This window comes from Prionailurus viverrinus, chromosome C1 (assembly GCF_022837055.1).
Source record: "Prionailurus viverrinus isolate Anna chromosome C1, UM_Priviv_1.0, whole genome shotgun sequence".
Classification (NCBI taxonomy): domain Eukaryota; kingdom Metazoa; phylum Chordata; class Mammalia; order Carnivora; family Felidae; genus Prionailurus; species Prionailurus viverrinus.
The window spans coordinates 198,529,291-198,545,146 of record NC_062568.1 but is presented as its reverse complement, the minus strand read 5'-3'; the positions used below and the strand labels follow the sequence as shown (position 1 = coordinate 198,545,146).

Below are 15,856 nucleotides of genomic sequence, written 5' to 3'. Positions count from 1 at the left end.
CCGTGCAAAATACGCCTCCCTCTGTGGGGCGCCGGGAAACGCCAAAAGAGGGAGTAGAGAGAGAAGTCTGAGAACTGCGGGCAGGGCAGGGCAGTAGGGAGGAAGACAGGGAAGCCAGGAGTGGAAGAAGCGGAACCCAGAGAAGGGGGAAGGGACCGGAAGGTCAGCCTTGGGAGGAGCCTGGGATACTTGGGTCTGTCCAAGGAAGAAGGACATGGCAGCTTGGGCACTCCCCCTTCTGTGTCCCTGACCTCCCTGAGATCCTGCGTGAGGGGACACATCTGCTCGCTCACTGACCTCAGCCAGCAGGGGACCCCTGTACCAAGACCATCTTTCCTTGGGTGTCATTAGATGGCACTGACTCCTCGAGGAACACGTCTGGGCAGGCTGCTCTGCAGTCCACCCCTAAGACCCTGCACCCCACGCCACCACCATCAGCATGACCATCACCACCCCAGCAAAACCATGGCTCATCTCTGACCAGTGTAGGATTCGAGGGAAGCCTCTGACCCGGAGCTGAATGCCAGCACTGCCACCTTCTGGGTGTCATCTCTGTTCCCTCGAAGGAAATGGGGCAGTACTGGCGATTTATGACACATCCAAGTGCTTGGAACAGTGCCCAGCACGGCGCGAGCTCCGTAAACGTGACTTACAATCAGAGTTAGTCTCATGCCTGACACCGAGCACAGAGCACCGCACAGATGAGGGAACTCTGAATAAGCAAAGGGATGACACTGAAACTGTCACATCTGTCCTTGAGTTTCTAGAGCCTCGCCTAGGACCTATTTGTTGCATGAAAGCTGAAAACCACTAACAGGAGAGTGCTTATGTGCCAGGCACGACTTCTCATCCTGCCAGCCAGCCTGGGGCTGAAGTTTATCAAAAGGCAGTCATCTGGGAAATGGCAGAACTGGGCTCAGGCCGAGGCCTATCTGACCCCAAAGGCTGCACGCTTAACCGCGGAGCGGCTGACGCCTGCCCTGAGGCCACCTTGTGCCTGAGCCCCACTGGCCCCAGGGCTCCGCAGGGGCTGGCTCAGAACCGGTGACTAGGGAGGGCCTGCCAGCCGTCCCTGCACATCACACCTTGTCTCCCTGGTACGCCTCCGGAAGCTGCCAGAAGAAGGACTCATGGCCAAGCTGGGCGAAGGTGCCGAAAGAGAGCTGGGCACCCTCAGGCACGGGCTCCACGGTGAAGCCTCCCGTCAGGCGGCTGTTCCGTTGCGGGTTCACCAGGGCAAAGCCTTGGAAGTCCCCAGGGGCAAAGCGGGTGGAGATCTGGCAGCAGAAAGAAGACGGGATGTCAGCTTGGGCGGGGGCTGGGCGAGGGCGGGGGGGCAGGGGCAGGCACCTCGGTTGGGGAGGGGTGTGGGAAGGCATTTGGGTGGGTTATGGGGGTTTCTGAGAGCAGGACTAGGACAGAAGCAGCGGCGGGAGTGGGGGGAGCGGGAAGGACACTCGGGAAAGGAAAGGGGTGCTGGGCTCAGTGCTGACACAGGCGATAATGGGGCCACGGGGAGGGTGTTAGGGTAGGGGCGAGTGTTAGGGTAGGGGCGAGGGTTGCTCGCATCTGTGCTTCTATGGCCAATAACCAGGGCACGGGGTGGGTGTCCTCACAGGCAGAGGGGACGCCGCCGGACTGGGTTCCTGACTTGCCCCAGTGATGACTCAGAGGGCCTGTGCCCGGGCACTTACCAGGTGGCGGCTGTAGGAGGAGCTGGCACACTGCTGGGTGACACCCATGCAGAAGCAAGGCACGCAGCCGTCGGGGTTGCTGGCGCTCAGGTAGAAGTGGTGGGGCCGGCAGTGACTGCAGGTGAGGCCTTCCACCTGGGCCTGGGAGGACAGATGGAAGGGAGGGTGTGGGGAGACTGGGGGGAGGGGGTCTCCTGTACCTCCAGCAGCCTTTGAGGCCGGCCTCCCAGCCAGTTCTGGCAGTCCTGGGGAAGATCCCACAGCCCCCATGCCGAGGCCCGGCTCCCATCGGGTGCTGCCTGATTTCCCACCAGGCTCTGGGCAGCGGGGCAGAGGCGGTCCCTCAGGGGAAGGGTGGTGGGGGCTCGGGGACAGCCCCAAGGGTACAGTGAGAAGGAATGCCAGGCAACAAGTACGGCCGTGATGTCGGGCCTCACAGAGAGCAGGGGTTGGGACTGACCTTGCAATAGCACTGGCCAGCAGCGTCACACTGGCTACCGATGCTGCCCTTGGGGTCACAGCCACAGCCGATTGGCTCTGGCAGTTGGCCGTCTCCTGAGATGGAGGGAAGCCGCAGCTGGAGGCCCAAACCCGCCTCCATGCGCCCTCACTTTCCACCCTCTGGCCATCTCACTCACCACCAAGAGAGGGAGAGAGTGTTAATTTCTGAACACCCACCATATGTAGGCATCATAGGCATTTATACCAGCCCTCTGGAGTGGGTGGGCTTTTTACTATGCCCATTTTACAGATCAAGAAGCTGAGGCTCAGAAAAAGTCACTTGCCCCAAGTCGAAGGAGAACAAAGGCTCTGTCCTAGCTCCACCCCTGGGGGAGACAGGGTAGCCCGACCCCAAAGGCCTCCCCAACCCTACTCACTTTGGCACGGCTGGCCCTGGCTGGGGTTGCCATAGTAACCTGGGGCACACCTAGGGAGAAAGCATTAGAGGAAGGGAGGGCAGAACCACAGAATCCTGGAGAGCCTGCTGTGAGCCCAGGACTGTGCCGGGGGCCCTGTGTCGGACTCAGAGTGGAACCAGACCTCATGGTGTTGGAAGGAATCAGCCTAACTCACCCATTTTATAGACAGGGAAACAGGTGCGACAAGAAGAGCAGGGACATGCCCTAGGCCACAGAGCCAGTGAGTGAGCATCATCAGGCCTTGAACCCAGGACCTTTAGCAAGAACGAGGGGCTTTCTGGGAAGTCGCTGGCCTGGCTGGGGTAGGGGGTGCTGGCGGTTGGAGGTGAACTGCAGGCCTAGATCACACAGGGAGGAGAGCTGGTGGTCTCCTGGGGGCCTGTGTAAGGGGACAGCGGGAGGCTTCTGGGGCAGCCCTCTTGCACCGTCCCCCTCCTGCCCACCACCCGCCTCACCTCTCACAGTGACGCCCGCTGTGGCCTGGGGAGCACGCATCACAGGTGGGGTGGCCGTCCGTGTCCAGAAAGCAAGTATGGGTAGCCCTGACGGTGTGGGGGGCAAACAGTTAGGTCAGCAGCCCTTCCTTGAGGACCAGGGCAGCAGGGAGAGGAAGAGTGGGCGTGTGAACCATGTGCCAGGCACCGCGCTAAGGGTTCTCAGCCACCTCTCACACGAGTGGTCAAGGTGGGGTGTATCGTTGTATTATCCCCATCTCACAGACAGGGAAGCTGAGGCCCAGAGAGGGAGACGTAGCTTATACAAAGTGACACACTGAGGAAGTGGCAAGGCCAGGATCTAACCGCTGCCTCTCAGGAGGGCCCGGGAGGAAGGGAGTCCGGAAGGGGGCAATGGACATTTCAGGAAAGGGCAGGTACAGGCGGGAAATGGACGCACTGGCCACCAGCGGGGGCTCCATAGCATGGGCACGGCTGGCAGTCCTGTGGCGTCCCCCGCTGGGCGTCCCCATAGTATCCTGGTTGGCACCGCTCGCACTGAGGGCCCTCCGTGTGGTGTTGGCAGCCCTGGAGAGGCAAAGCGTGGGCTGAGGCTGAGCCCCTGGAGGCCGCAGACCCCTGGGGTAGGCAGGAAGGAGGGCGGGACTCACCTGGCAGGCACCTGTTTCGGGCTCACAGATCTCCGAGTGGCCGTGGCAGCTGCAACGTTCACAGGTGCCCAGGTAGAGTCCGCTGGGCATGCGTGTGTAGCCCGTGTCACAGTCCTGGGGGCAAGAAGCCGGCAGTGGGAGGGGAGTCCTCGGCACCACCCATTCAGGGCAGCGCCCACTGAGTGTGGTGGGGCTGGGGTGGGGGGGCCTGGGGAGGAAGGGAGAGCTAAAGGAGGAGGAGCCAGGAAGCACCAAGGAGGACAAGGAGGTGGAGCCTGGCGCTCACCTGGCAGGATGGGCCGCGGTACCCGGGTGGGCAGGTACACTGTTCTACTTCCAGCGCGGGGTCCTGGCCGGTGCCCTCAGGCACAGCCACGTCCATGCTGATACCAGAGACCCTGGAAATGACAAGACCCGCTATAAATGAGCACACATTCGGTGCCAGGCATGCCCGGAGTCCCGAGTGGGATCATGTCGATTACAACCCTCCCAACAGCCCTGCTGCTGATGTTGTTGGGGCCCCGTCTGGATCCCCAGCTGGGTGTCCATCCCCCAGCTGGTGCAAGAGCTGTGGCGGATGGCTTCTACCTGCGACCTTCTCCAGAGAATGAGCCTTCCTTTCCTGGATCGAACATACCACCCTGCTCCCCCAGGGTGACCAATGACAGGTGGACCTAGGGTACAAAAGCCCCTTTGCCTCAAAGCAGAATGGCTCTGCAGAGCTCCCGGCGGGGTGAGGCTGAGGCTAGTTTTCATCTGAAACCACTTCCTGGCCTGGCCGCTTCCTTTCCTTCGTCTGTCTGCCGTCCCCTCTGCCTCCCTCCCAGGTTTTCACTGTGAATCGTGTGCACTCCAATCTCCATCTCAGGTTTGGCTTCTAAGGAATCCAACCTGAGAACGAGCCCCATGAGAGAGTCGCTGTTATAATTTCCATTTTACAGATGGGGAAACTGAGGCACAAAAGGCCACCCAGCCTGTATGTGGTAGAGCTGGCCCCTCTGTCCTCCAGCCCTGGCCCCACACACCTGCTCTCAGCTGGCCGCTGGCTGAAGGACGCCTGGATCAGGAGGGTGTCGATGCCCGCCAGGGCCATCAGCAGGTGTTCCCGTGTGGCCGGCTGCCCATCAGGCCGTTGCCACGCTTGCTGCCAAGGAAAGGACACGTGTGCTGCAAGCCCTGACATCTCGGGGTATCGACGCCCCTCCCCACGCAAGGCTTCAGGGAGCGCTGCTCACCTCCCGGAAGGGCACCGTGAAGGTGCTGGGCTGGCCGGGGCCGGGCTGCTGGGAAGTGTGATGCTCTAAGACGATGCCATTGCCCTGCAATACAACCATCGGCTGCCCGTGCAGAGGTGTGGAGCCAGGCTGGGGCCGCTGGGTCACCGTGAAGCGCAGCTCTCCCCCATAGGAGGTCACCTGGGACACAAGGGGGACAGCTGCTCAGCCGAGGCCCCGCAGTCCTGACATGCCGCTGCTCCAGCCGCGTCTCCCACCTTTCCTCCAAGGGCACCAGGACATTCTTGCTTCCAAGCCTGGAATTCCTTTTCTCTTCCTCCCCCCGCTGCCCACCTTGTCCCCGCGAAAGCGTGAGGGGAGGCTCCAGAAGTAGGGTCCGGAGAGGAGGTTGTGGAAGGAGGAGAAGACCAGTTCTCCGGATGTGGGTGATGAGATGCCCTCGCTGGTGGTGTGGGTGCCTGCGGCGTTGGTCAGGCTGAACTGAGTGGGCTCCTCGGAAGCCCCACGCACCTGGGAGGGGGAGAAGAGGCCGGAACGGGGGCTGAGGTCTGGGACCGGCACGTGGCCCACCCTGGACTCAGCGGACCCACCGGTCTCCCTGCCCAGCCACCCTGCGTAGGTACCTGGGCGCGGCTCCAGGAGGAGCTGGTGCACTGGCGACTGACGCCCATGCAGAAGCACTTGAGGCAGCCGTCGGGGTTGCGGGCACTCAGGTGGAAAGAGCCGGCGACACACTCATTGCACAGACGCCCCACCACGTTGTTCTGCAGGCACAGAGCTGGGAGCTGCAGGATGGCCCACGGGAGGGGCTGCCTGGAGCTTCCAGCCTAATCTGCCCACATTCTAAAGGGGACCCGAGGCCGGGAGAGCCGTGGAAAGAGCACAGGTAAGCAGGGCTGCCACCATGTGAACCATGATTCTCAGTTAATGGGAGCGTATGCAACCAATCTTTTTTCCCTTTTCTTTTTGGGTGCTAGGGGGCTCACAAATCCATTTAGGTTTGAAATACAGCAACCTGGTTAAAACTGTCACTGCTGCTCTTTATGGAGTGTTTCATGCACTGTGCTAGTTCCTGTGCAACCATCATCTCATTTAATCCTTCTAAGTACTTTGAGAATTATGTGATACCTCCATGCTTCACACGAGGAAACGGAGGCTCAGAAACGGGAAATGATCTACGCAAGGTCACTCAGCTTGCTAATCTCTTCTGGGACTTAAGATCAGGAGTGCTTAACTCCAAAGTCTGTCCAGCTCTTCTTTCCATTGACACTCGATTCTCCCGGTCTTAATGCAAATAATGTCCCTCCTCTGAGCCTCCATTTGCTCATCTGTAAATTGGGGATGCTAATACCCCTATCGTCATGTCAGTGTGAGAATGCAAAAACAAACACAGAGACAACAGTCACATGAAGAAGGACTGGCAAAGGATCCGGGACTTGAACCCAGGTTACCCGACTCTCCAGCCAAGGCTCCTTCCCGATGCCAGCCCACCTCTCACGAGGGGAAGACTTGTCAGCGAGGCGATCAGCCTCTGGCTAGGCCACCCCCCCAGCAGCCAAGGGGCTGTGGGGGCCACCCCCCCTCCCAGCTGGGTGCCCGCCGGAGTCCCCTGGGGTGGGGGAGGGGAGGGCACGCGTACCTTACAGCGGCAGGCCTCCCCAGAGCTCCCCAGGCTGCCTCGCTCGTCACAGCGCACGATCTCCTGGTCTGGAAGCACGAAGTGGGTGTTGGCAAGGCAGGTGGGAATGGGATGGACCCAGTCTGGCCAGGCAGGTGGCAGAGTGGGATGCCTCCCCGGGGATCATGGGGTTTGGGCTGGTGGGCAGCCTGGGGGAGTGCCAGGGGATGGCTGTGATACTCACTGGTGGGCCTGCACTTCCCGCCTGGCTGGATGGGGTTGCCCTCATATCCAGGGGCACAGCTGGTGGAGGGAGGGAGGGTCCTCAGTGGCACTTCTATGTTCCCACCCCGTACAGCCTGCTCCCCCCGGTCCCGGTCGGCTCTCCCTCACCTCTCACAGCGGCGGCCCGTGTAGCCTGGGGCACATGCATCACATGTGGCTTGGCCATCCGTGTCCAGGAAGCAGGTGTCTGAGAACCTGTGGGTATCCAGTGGCAGGACATGGGGCAGGGCTGCAACAATGGGCTGGGGTTGACACTCCCACCCCAAGAAATGATTGCTGCCCACACGGCACAGTATGCCATGAGACGTGATGTCGTCTCCCTGCCCACCATTTCCCTGCCTGTTTAATTTTTTTCTTTTCTTTTCTTTTTTTTTTTTTAGCGTTTATGTATTTTTGAGAGACAGAGAAACAGAGCACGAGCAGGGGAGGAGCAGAGAGAGGGGGAGACACAGAACCCAAAGCAGGCTCCAGGCTCCGAGCTGTCAGCACAGAACCCGATGCGGGGCTTGAACCCACGAACCTTGAGATCATGACCTGAGCGGAAGTCAGCCGCTTAGCTGACGAAGCCACCCAGGTGCCCCTAGATTTTTAAAAATTTTTTATTTTTACGTCATCTCTACACCTAACACGGGGCTTGAACGTACAACCCTCGGATCAAGACTCACATGCTCTACCGACTGAGCCACCTAGGCGCCCTGTCCACCTATTCTCGATCTGCAGCCTCATAGCGATACTAGAAAGACAGATGGGCCCATAATACAGGGAAGGAAGCTGAGGCCCAGAGAGGTCAAGGGGCATGGAAGGAGTCAGTGACGAGGTGAGGATTTGAACCCGGGTATCCCACCTCCCCGCCCAGAATATGCCCCTGGCCTGCTGTACTGCCCACTCCCCCCACCATATCTGCCCCACCCCGAGCTGGGTCTGACCTGCGGGAGGCGTCAATGTATGGGCAAGGGCAGGGTCGGCAGGCAGTGGCTGTGGCCTTTGTGGCGTCCCCGAAGAAACCAGCCTTGCACTTGTCGCACTGTGGCCCCTCGGTGTTGTGCTGGCAATTCTGGGAGGAAGGGGAAGAAGTGGTTCAGGTTCTACAGAGCAGTCCCTCTGCCCCACACTGGATTCTGAGGGTCGCCCTTTGAGGCTGGCCTCGCCTCCTCCATCGTGCTGGAGCATCCAGCATGCATCCTCATGGGGAATTCATCACTTCACATGGGCAGCCTGTTCCATAGAAGGTTCTAAACGCCTGCTTTATACTGACCTAAATCCGCCTCCCTCTTCTAATCTGCACCCACTGGCTATTTCAACCCTCTGGAATCGGTTTCTTCTATCTTACGGGCCTCCTGAGGAATTTGAAGATGGTAGCTTGAGCCTTGTCTTCGGTCAGCTCCAAAATCCCAGCCCCCTCCACTATTCCTTAGAAATTCATACGATTTCCAGGCTTCTTCCCCTTAGGGCTGCCCTGCTAAGGATGATCTTTAACACAGTACTCTCCAGGAATGCTCTGAGCAGGGTGGAAGAGAGTAGGACTTTCACCTCCCTTATCTGGACATTTTATCTCTGTTAATGCTAGCAGCCAGGACAGCCATTCTAGAGGCTCATGCTAAGCTTATGGGCACAAGAAGGCTTCAGCTTGGGCCTCCCGCCTCTCTATGCTCCCGGGCCCTAGCCAGCGTCCGAGGCTCAACTGGCCCCACTCACCAGGCAGTGGCCATACACAGGGTCACAAGAGCTGGCATGCCCATTGCAGTTGCAGCCAGAGCAGGTGCCCAGGTAGGGCCCACCAGGCACCCGGGTGAAATGGGCATCACAGCTCTCGCAGGATAAGCCAGAGTAGCCAATGGGGCATCTGTGGGGACAGGACCAAGAGAGTGGTTACAGGAACCGTGAGGGCCCTGCCGTTTCCCCCCTATCCTGGCTGGGGACTCTGCCAGCTCAGGCACCTGCACTCCTCCACGCTGTGGGCCCGGCCGTGGCTGGTGGCGTGGCTGACGGTGGTATCCATGGCAATGTCACTCAGTCCCACGCTGGCCATCTTGGCGTTGTACACTGTTTGGATGAGCACAGCCTCCAGGCTCTGCAGCACCTGCAACATCTCGGCCCGCTGCACTGGCCGGCCAGACTCATGGACCCAGTGCTCCTAGATATGAACAGAGGTGCGTGGGGGGCATCACGCATTAGCACCTGCCCAGCCTGCGGCCCCTTCACGCCCAGCCCTGAGAGCTCGGGCACCACCTACCTCCGAGAACTGAACCTGGCGCTGGTTCAGCGTGCCAGGCTGGGTGGGCACGTGCCCTCGGGAGAGGAGGCGATATCCGGCTCCCACGAGGACCACGTCTGGCCGCTGCACTGGCTCCAGCATGCCTCGGGCCAGCTCATAGCGCACCTTGTAGTGCAGGGAGCCACCGTAGGAGTCCACCTGGCCGATACAGGGCCCGTCAGGGCAGGGAAGGGGGCACACCTGATGCCTGCCGCGTGTCCAATCACCCCTTCCTCCGCCCCTCCGTGTCTAGTGCTCGCCGTATGCCTGGCACAGAGCTGGGCACAGGGAGGCAGAGCTGGGTGGGGCTTGGCTCTGCCTTTGGGACGCTCGGTCTCCAGAGCTGAGTCTGTCCTGCTGCCCACCGGCTTCAGAGGGAGCGGAGCCCAGGCAGGTTGTGGGCCTGTGAGGGGGGCTTGGCCCTTTCCCCACCCGGAGCAGCAGGCCGGTCCCTCACCTTGTTGCCCAGGAACTGCTCGGGCAGAGCCCAGAAAGAGTCATGCACCAGGAAGCGTCGGGACAGGTCGACCAGCTGGAACTCCTGCACAGCGGGGTCGATCTGCAGCTGGGTGGAGGAGAGGGGCGGCATGCCGGGCTGTGCGGGCATTGTTACGTTCACGCCTGCGGGCGGCAAGAGGGAGGGCTGAGGGCTGCAGCACATGCCTGCCAGAGATACCCACCCTGAAAGGCAGTTAGCCAGAAAGACGGGAAGGTTCTGGGAGAAAGCTGATTTAAAGAGAACTTCGGTCTCTTTCGCCAAGTTAAAAATGTTTTTCTCTTCCCTACAGTTTTGGAGCAGTGCTTCCTAAAGCATGCTCTGGGGAAAGTTAGTGCTGAAGAATGACAGCTGGGAACGACAGGGTCAGAAAAAGGTCAAGGGAATGGATTCTTTGTAGCAGGACTTCTCAGAGCCTTTGGTTTTGAGGACAGATCCGTGGACAGTCAGCGTTGGAACGGCCCTCAGGGGGCAGTAGAGAGTTACCTGGGGGCTGAAGAACAGATGCCAAGTCCTGGTTCAACCACCCTCCCCAGATGTAGGAGTTTGAAAAAAGGCCTCAGTTTCCTTATGTGTAAAATGGACACAATACTGGTTTGCTTCATAAGGTTATTAGGAAGAGAAACTGAGCAAATTGATATGAAATGCTTATAAAACAGAGTGTGACACAAAAGAAGCACTCAAAAACAATTAGCTGTTGTTATTGTTACTATTATGATGGGTCATCTAGTCCAATTGCCCCCCTGCCCCCCCCCCCACACACACGTGCGATTTCTCTCTACAGCATCCTTCCAGATCTCTAGTGCAGCACTAACTATCCAAGAGAAATTTTTGTGAGGACAGAAATGTTCTACACTTGTGTTCTCCAATATGGTACATTGTGGGCACTTGAAATGTGGCGAGTGTGGCCGAGAAAGTGAATTAATTAATTTTAATTTAAAGAGCCACATGTTGTTAGCGACTACCACATTGAGCAGCTCTAATGGATGGGGGGCTCATTACCTCCAAAGGCAGGCCCTCCCAACCCTGGACAGTTCTGACTCTTAGAAATTCCTTCCTTGTGGGGCGCCTGGGTGGCACAGTCGGTCAGGCGTCCGACTTCGGCTCAGGTCATGATCTCACGGTCTGTGAGTTCGAGCCCCGCGTCGGGCTCTGTGCTGACAGCTCGGAGCCTGGAGCCTGCTTCGGATTCTGGGTCTCCCTCTCTCTCTGCCCTTCCCCCACCCACGCTCTGTCTCCTCTCTCTCTATCAGACGATGAATAAACGTTAAAAAAAAAATTTAAAAAAAAAGAAAAGAAATTCCTTCCTTGTGCTAAGTCTACATCTGTCTGGAAGTAGCTTCTCCCCTCGATCGTAAATGAAATCCCTGTACCCATGGATGAATCCAGACCCTCACCTGCAGAATGACCATACATAGCCCTCAGGACCAGGCCACATTTCCCCCGGCCTGCTTTCCTCTCTCCCTTCCAGGGATGTCTTCAGAGCTCCTGCCCCCTAGTCACCATCCACGCACAGGCCAACCTGCTCACGCTGGAATCCCTGCCCACCCTGACCATTCTGATTCCAGTCAGACAGGCCTGGGTTCCGGTTCTCCTCTAAACAGCTGTGTGTAACCCTAGGGAGGTCCCACCGTCTCTCAGAGGACCTCAGGGTCCTCATCTTAGGAGAGTAAGAACAGCTCCGACCACGCAAGGGCTAGTGGCTGTCCAATGACTGTCAAGCCATAGCACTGACCGAGTGCTTACTAGGTGGGCATCTAAGCCCCTCCTTGCATTTAATCCTTTGTGATTAATGATATGGGAGGCAGCCTGATGTCAGGAGGTAAATGAGGGCTGGGACTTGAACCCAGGTCCTTGTGATTTCTGGGCCCGGGCCATTCTGCCAGAGAGAACACAGGCCAACTGCGTTCCTGCCTTTATGTTTGGGGAAACAGGCCTAGAGAAGCCAGCAGTCACACAGACAGTAATTGGAGCAGCTGGAGGTCAGCCCCAGGCTAAGAAGATGCCCAAGCCTGGTTCTTCGGCTCTGGGGACACTGGCACCTCTCAGTCTCTCAGGATGAGGATGATGAGGATGGTGACGATGACACCAGGGCACATGGACGGGGCACTGACCATGGATGAGCATGGCTTATCTGTATTAACCCGTTAAGTCCTTACAGCAACGCGGGGTAGACAGTTCTTATTTTATCCCCATTTCGTAGATGAGAACGTTGAGGCAAGAGAAAGCAACTTGACCACGGGCACACAGCTCGTAAGGGAGTATCAGAATTTAAACAAGGAATCTGGCCCCAGAGCCCATCCTCTTCATAACCCAAAGCGGGCAGACGTCAAGTGTGGGTGTGGCTTTTCCTAAAACGTTTGTTTTCCCTCAAGTGCTGTTCTTACAGGGCTCAGCCTTTCTTCAGAGACCCTGCGCCCCTCCGTGAACCCGGCCCCATCTGCCCGCACGTGCTGTGCTCCCATATCTGCCCTCTTGCCTCCCCGCCAAGCCCACCTGCCCGCCCGCCAACGCACCCTTGAAGTCATTGGGCTGGTCAAAGCGGAGCCGGATCTGGTCTCGGAAGCGGCGGCTGCTCTGGCAAATGCTGGTGACCCCAAAGCAGAAGCAGGGCAGGCAGGAGGCGCTGGGCTCCAGGTAGAAGTGCCCGTCGGGGCAGGGCCCTGCCGGGTGGCATGGGAATGGGCTGTGGCTGGTCACCAGCAAGCAGCCCTGGCCCCCCCAGCCCCCCCAGGGCCCGTGTGCCCGCTGGCCGTACCTCGCTTTGGAATGAGCTCCAGGACCCCGTCGGGAATGCCGAACACCATGCCCCGGGCATTCATGGCCTCACAGGTATAGGCGCCCTGGTCTGCCTCCTTCACATCACGGATGGTCAGTGTGCCACGGCCTCCTTCGCTGGTCACTGTCACCCTGGAGGGCCCCGAGACAGAGGTGGGGTCAGGCCGGGGCCACTGGCCCAGCGCCCCCCCACATCTCCAGCGCCTGCCCGGGCTCAGAGCCATACCTGGGATGAGAGGGGATGTGGCCCCAGTTAAGTCTCCAGTTGATGATGGGGGTGGGGACGCCAATGGCCACACAGGTGAAGGTCACTGTCTGGCCCCGGGAAGCCTGGATGGACTCCTGGGGAGGGGTCACCACCTGTGGGGGCACTGGGGAGACCAGAGCAGTAGTGAGGGGTATGAAGGGCACAGGGAGGAGGAGTGGGGGAGGAGAGAAGGGCTGAGACTGTGGACGGCGGGCGCTGGGGCCGGTGGTTCGCCAACACCCCCCCGCCCCCCACGGTTCCACCCCCCTGCCCCTGCTCACTGCAGCCAAATTCATCACTGCGGTCGGGACAGTCACTCTCCTCATCACAGTGGAAGCTGGCTGGGATGCATGTGTTTGTGGAGACACAGCGGAACTGCGTGGGCCCGCACACATCCTCGGGGCGCTTGGCAGCTAGGGGACAGAGCCAGGGGGTGTGGGCAGCAGGCCCCGCCCTCAGGGGGGGACCACTCCCACTCCCTACCTGCCCACCTTCCCTGGTGTCCCCAGGATCACTCCCTCATCTCATCCTCGTGACACACAGCTGGCCTGACACTGCCCACCGTCACTAGTCGGCCATCAAATGGCTCATCACGGTTCCCTGTCCTCACCACTCACTCCACCTGCGTTCCCCAAAACAGAGACATACCTGGCACGTTAGAGTCATTCAGCAACTCCCACATCCAGCCACCCTCACAAGCACAAGACCTCTGTCAAAGGCACAGGCAAAGTGGCCGGATCCCCAGACACCAGGTGAGACCTGGTGCAGTTCTATCAGAAAGGCGTGGCAAGGGACCCTGCCACAGCCCGAACCTCACTGCTCTGTCCCCTCTGACTGGCCCAGGGTGGCCCCTGACCTGAGGCGGCCACCTGTGGACTGGCCAGAGGCCTGAAGTCGGCCTGGCACCAGGGCTGGGCCCGAGGCATCTGTAGTAGGGGGCGACTGACACTCTTCCTCAGGGAGACTGACCTTAAGATAGACACACGGACGGGGACAGAGAAGGCAGAGTGGCGTAGGAGAGGAGGCCACACATCTGCAGAGAAGGAAGTGAGAGAAGCCCAGGAGGCAGCTATCTACCGACCTGGGGGTTTCTGTCCCAACGCCCTCTGAGCCCCCAAGGCCACTTAGCTTTCACGTTCTCTGTTCGGGGCTCTGACAACCAGGACTTGGTCTCCTGGGACTTTTCCCCAGATGAGAAGTGCTTTTCAACTAAAGCCCTCAATTACTTCTCTTTCCCCAGGGGCTGTCTCGTCAGACAAGCTTCGAGCCACAGGAAGGACATCCTAACAAGTGGCCCGCTGCCGCTTCTTTCCAGCGTGGACCGTGGGGCAGGGAAGGTAGAGAGGAAGGCGAGGAGCTACCAGTGGACAGGACCGTAGGAATGTCAACATGTGATCCGGGATCACAGAGAAATGGTTTGAAGATTATCGTCAATCTCAGACTAACAATCTCCAGCAGGACAGGACGCTCAGATGCTACCCGATAGGGTGTTTGTCTCTCCAGCCTCACCCATCAGCTGTTATAATGTCCTTAACATTGACTAGGTGGATGGACGTCAGCCGGGTGGATAGTTGGGTGTCCGACAGTTGGTTGGACGGATGGATAAGAGAAAGGAAGGATGTTGGGTTGACGGGCGGACAGGTGGATGAAGAGCTATGAGAACAGGCAGCCGAAGGGACAGACAGCTGGGGGAATGGATGGATGGACCAATGAACGATGGATGGATGGCTGAATGGGGAGATGACAGAGAGCTGGGCAGATGGATGTCCAAAAAACTCAGAACTAGCTCTATGTGAAGACCCCCTATACTTGTCCGGGAAAGGCTTTGACTCCCTCACCTGCCAAGAGTCCGATCATCAGGGGACATTGGGGTATGAAGCCCTCTCAGCCACTTGTCTGACCTATACCCAAGCATAAATAACCAAGAGAAGATTAATGGTACTGAACTAAAGAAAAGAAACAAGGAGCCATCAGCCACAGGCAGTCTGGCCGCAGTGATTCCCTACCAAGTTCAGCTCAGAGCCGAGACGCCTCACTGCTGGGGTCAGAGAGAGAAAGGCCCTCCAGTCTGTCCCCAGGGCCTTCACACTCAGCCAGAGAGAGCAGGGGGAATAGGGCCCGGATGGACCCCAGGACACTCACGGCAGTTGGCCTCATCGGTGCGGTCCTCACAGTCAAAGTCGCCGTCACAGTGCCACAGCTTCAGGGCGCAGTGCCCGTTCCCACAGGCGAACTCATTAGGCTCACATGGCGGGGGGGGACCTGGGGGACCAGGCCGGGTTCAGCCAGCGGCCCTGCCCCCCGCCAGCCCCGCAACTCCCGCACCCTGGGTCCTCACCGCAGTTCAGCTCATCACTGCCGTTCTTGCAGTCCTCCTGCCCGTCGCAGATGTAGTCCTTGGGGATGCACTGGCCGTCATGGCACATGGCCTCGTGGGGCCCGCAGGGCACAGGCCTGGCTATCCCGGGGAGCAGAGGCTGCGGAGCGGGGGTGCCCGGCAGCTGCTGAATGGTGGTTGCCTCCAGCCAGGGCACCGCCGGTGGGGTCTCCACCAGAGTGGGGGACACGGAGCTGACCGCCGGGACCTCCTCCTCTGTGGACAGAGCCCTCCTGGTGTTGGCACGGTCCTCGGCCCCGGCCCCCACACCGCCCAGGCCCTCCCTGTACCTCCCTGCCACACACGGTGCCCCCACCCTGTCCTCCTGCCCACCTCCCTCAGAGCCCCCCGCCCGCACCAAACCCTCACGGTTGACACGGAGGCCCAGGGGTACCCCGGCCCTGCCCGGTGTCTCGGGCCACTTGTGGCCCCGGCCGGCCCCTCACCGCAATTGAGCTCGTCAGACATGTCCCTGCAGTCGGGCCTCCGGTCACAGCGATACTCCAGAGCCACACACTCGTTGTGGCTGTGGCAGGCGAACTCGGCCTCGGTGCAGACTCTTGAGAACTGGGGCACTGTGGGCGTTGGAGGGCGTCAGAGGGGCAGGGTGGGAAGGGGGGGGCGGGAGGTGTCGTGGGCAGCACAGGCACCGTGTGGCTGGCAGGTCGCCTCAGCGCCCTGCGTCCGGCAGACTCAAGTGAGGCAGAGGGCACATGGTGGACACATCACGGCACACGTGGGACAGGGGACGGGTGGCGGTGGCCTCAGCCATCCCTTCCATAAACCCCACACACGGCTAGCAAGCCACACGCATGCAACCACCACATCACACACGTGCAGGCCACAG

At 59.6% G+C, this 15,856-nt stretch overlaps 1 protein-coding gene across 6 annotated transcripts in view; it reads right to left on the bottom strand.

Moving 5' to 3' along the window:
- The window catches only part of HSPG2 (heparan sulfate proteoglycan 2), a 100,938-nt gene that overhangs the window by 41,203 nt on the left and 43,879 nt on the right, over window positions 1-15,856 (bottom strand). For 3 of the 6 annotated variants that reach the window (XM_047869290.1, XM_047869291.1, XM_047869293.1), the window contains 27 exons: window positions 15,456-15,584; window positions 14,971-15,225; window positions 14,775-14,894; window positions 12,914-13,045; window positions 12,612-12,756; window positions 12,366-12,517; window positions 12,124-12,270; window positions 9,569-9,732; window positions 9,091-9,270; window positions 8,795-8,991; window positions 8,553-8,700; window positions 7,784-7,911; window positions 6,966-7,052; window positions 6,817-6,875; window positions 6,594-6,661; window positions 5,578-5,739; window positions 5,288-5,464; window positions 4,955-5,134; window positions 4,745-4,863; window positions 4,006-4,117; window positions 3,720-3,833; window positions 3,509-3,636; window positions 3,070-3,156; window positions 2,573-2,622; window positions 2,155-2,249; window positions 1,695-1,835; window positions 1,086-1,277 (listed from right to left, as the gene is read on the bottom strand). In XM_047869290.1, coding sequence (XP_047725246.1) covers window positions 1,086-1,277; window positions 1,695-1,835; window positions 2,155-2,249; window positions 2,573-2,622; window positions 3,070-3,156; window positions 3,509-3,636; window positions 3,720-3,833; window positions 4,006-4,117; window positions 4,745-4,863; window positions 4,955-5,134; window positions 5,288-5,464; window positions 5,578-5,739; window positions 6,594-6,661; window positions 6,817-6,875; window positions 6,966-7,052; window positions 7,784-7,911; window positions 8,553-8,700; window positions 8,795-8,991; window positions 9,091-9,270; window positions 9,569-9,732; window positions 12,124-12,270; window positions 12,366-12,517; window positions 12,612-12,756; window positions 12,914-13,045; window positions 14,775-14,894; window positions 14,971-15,225; window positions 15,456-15,584 — 3,668 coding nt within the window. The remainder of the gene's footprint in view (window positions 1-1,085; window positions 1,278-1,694; window positions 1,836-2,154; window positions 2,250-2,572; window positions 2,623-3,069; window positions 3,157-3,508; window positions 3,637-3,719; window positions 3,834-4,005; window positions 4,118-4,744; window positions 4,864-4,954; window positions 5,135-5,287; window positions 5,465-5,577; window positions 5,740-6,593; window positions 6,662-6,816; window positions 6,876-6,965; window positions 7,053-7,783; window positions 7,912-8,552; window positions 8,701-8,794; window positions 8,992-9,090; window positions 9,271-9,568; window positions 9,733-12,123; window positions 12,271-12,365; window positions 12,518-12,611; window positions 12,757-12,913; window positions 13,046-14,774; window positions 14,895-14,970; window positions 15,226-15,455; window positions 15,585-15,856) is intronic. The other 3 variants (XM_047869292.1, XM_047869294.1, XM_047869296.1) reach the window with 1 other exon arrangement.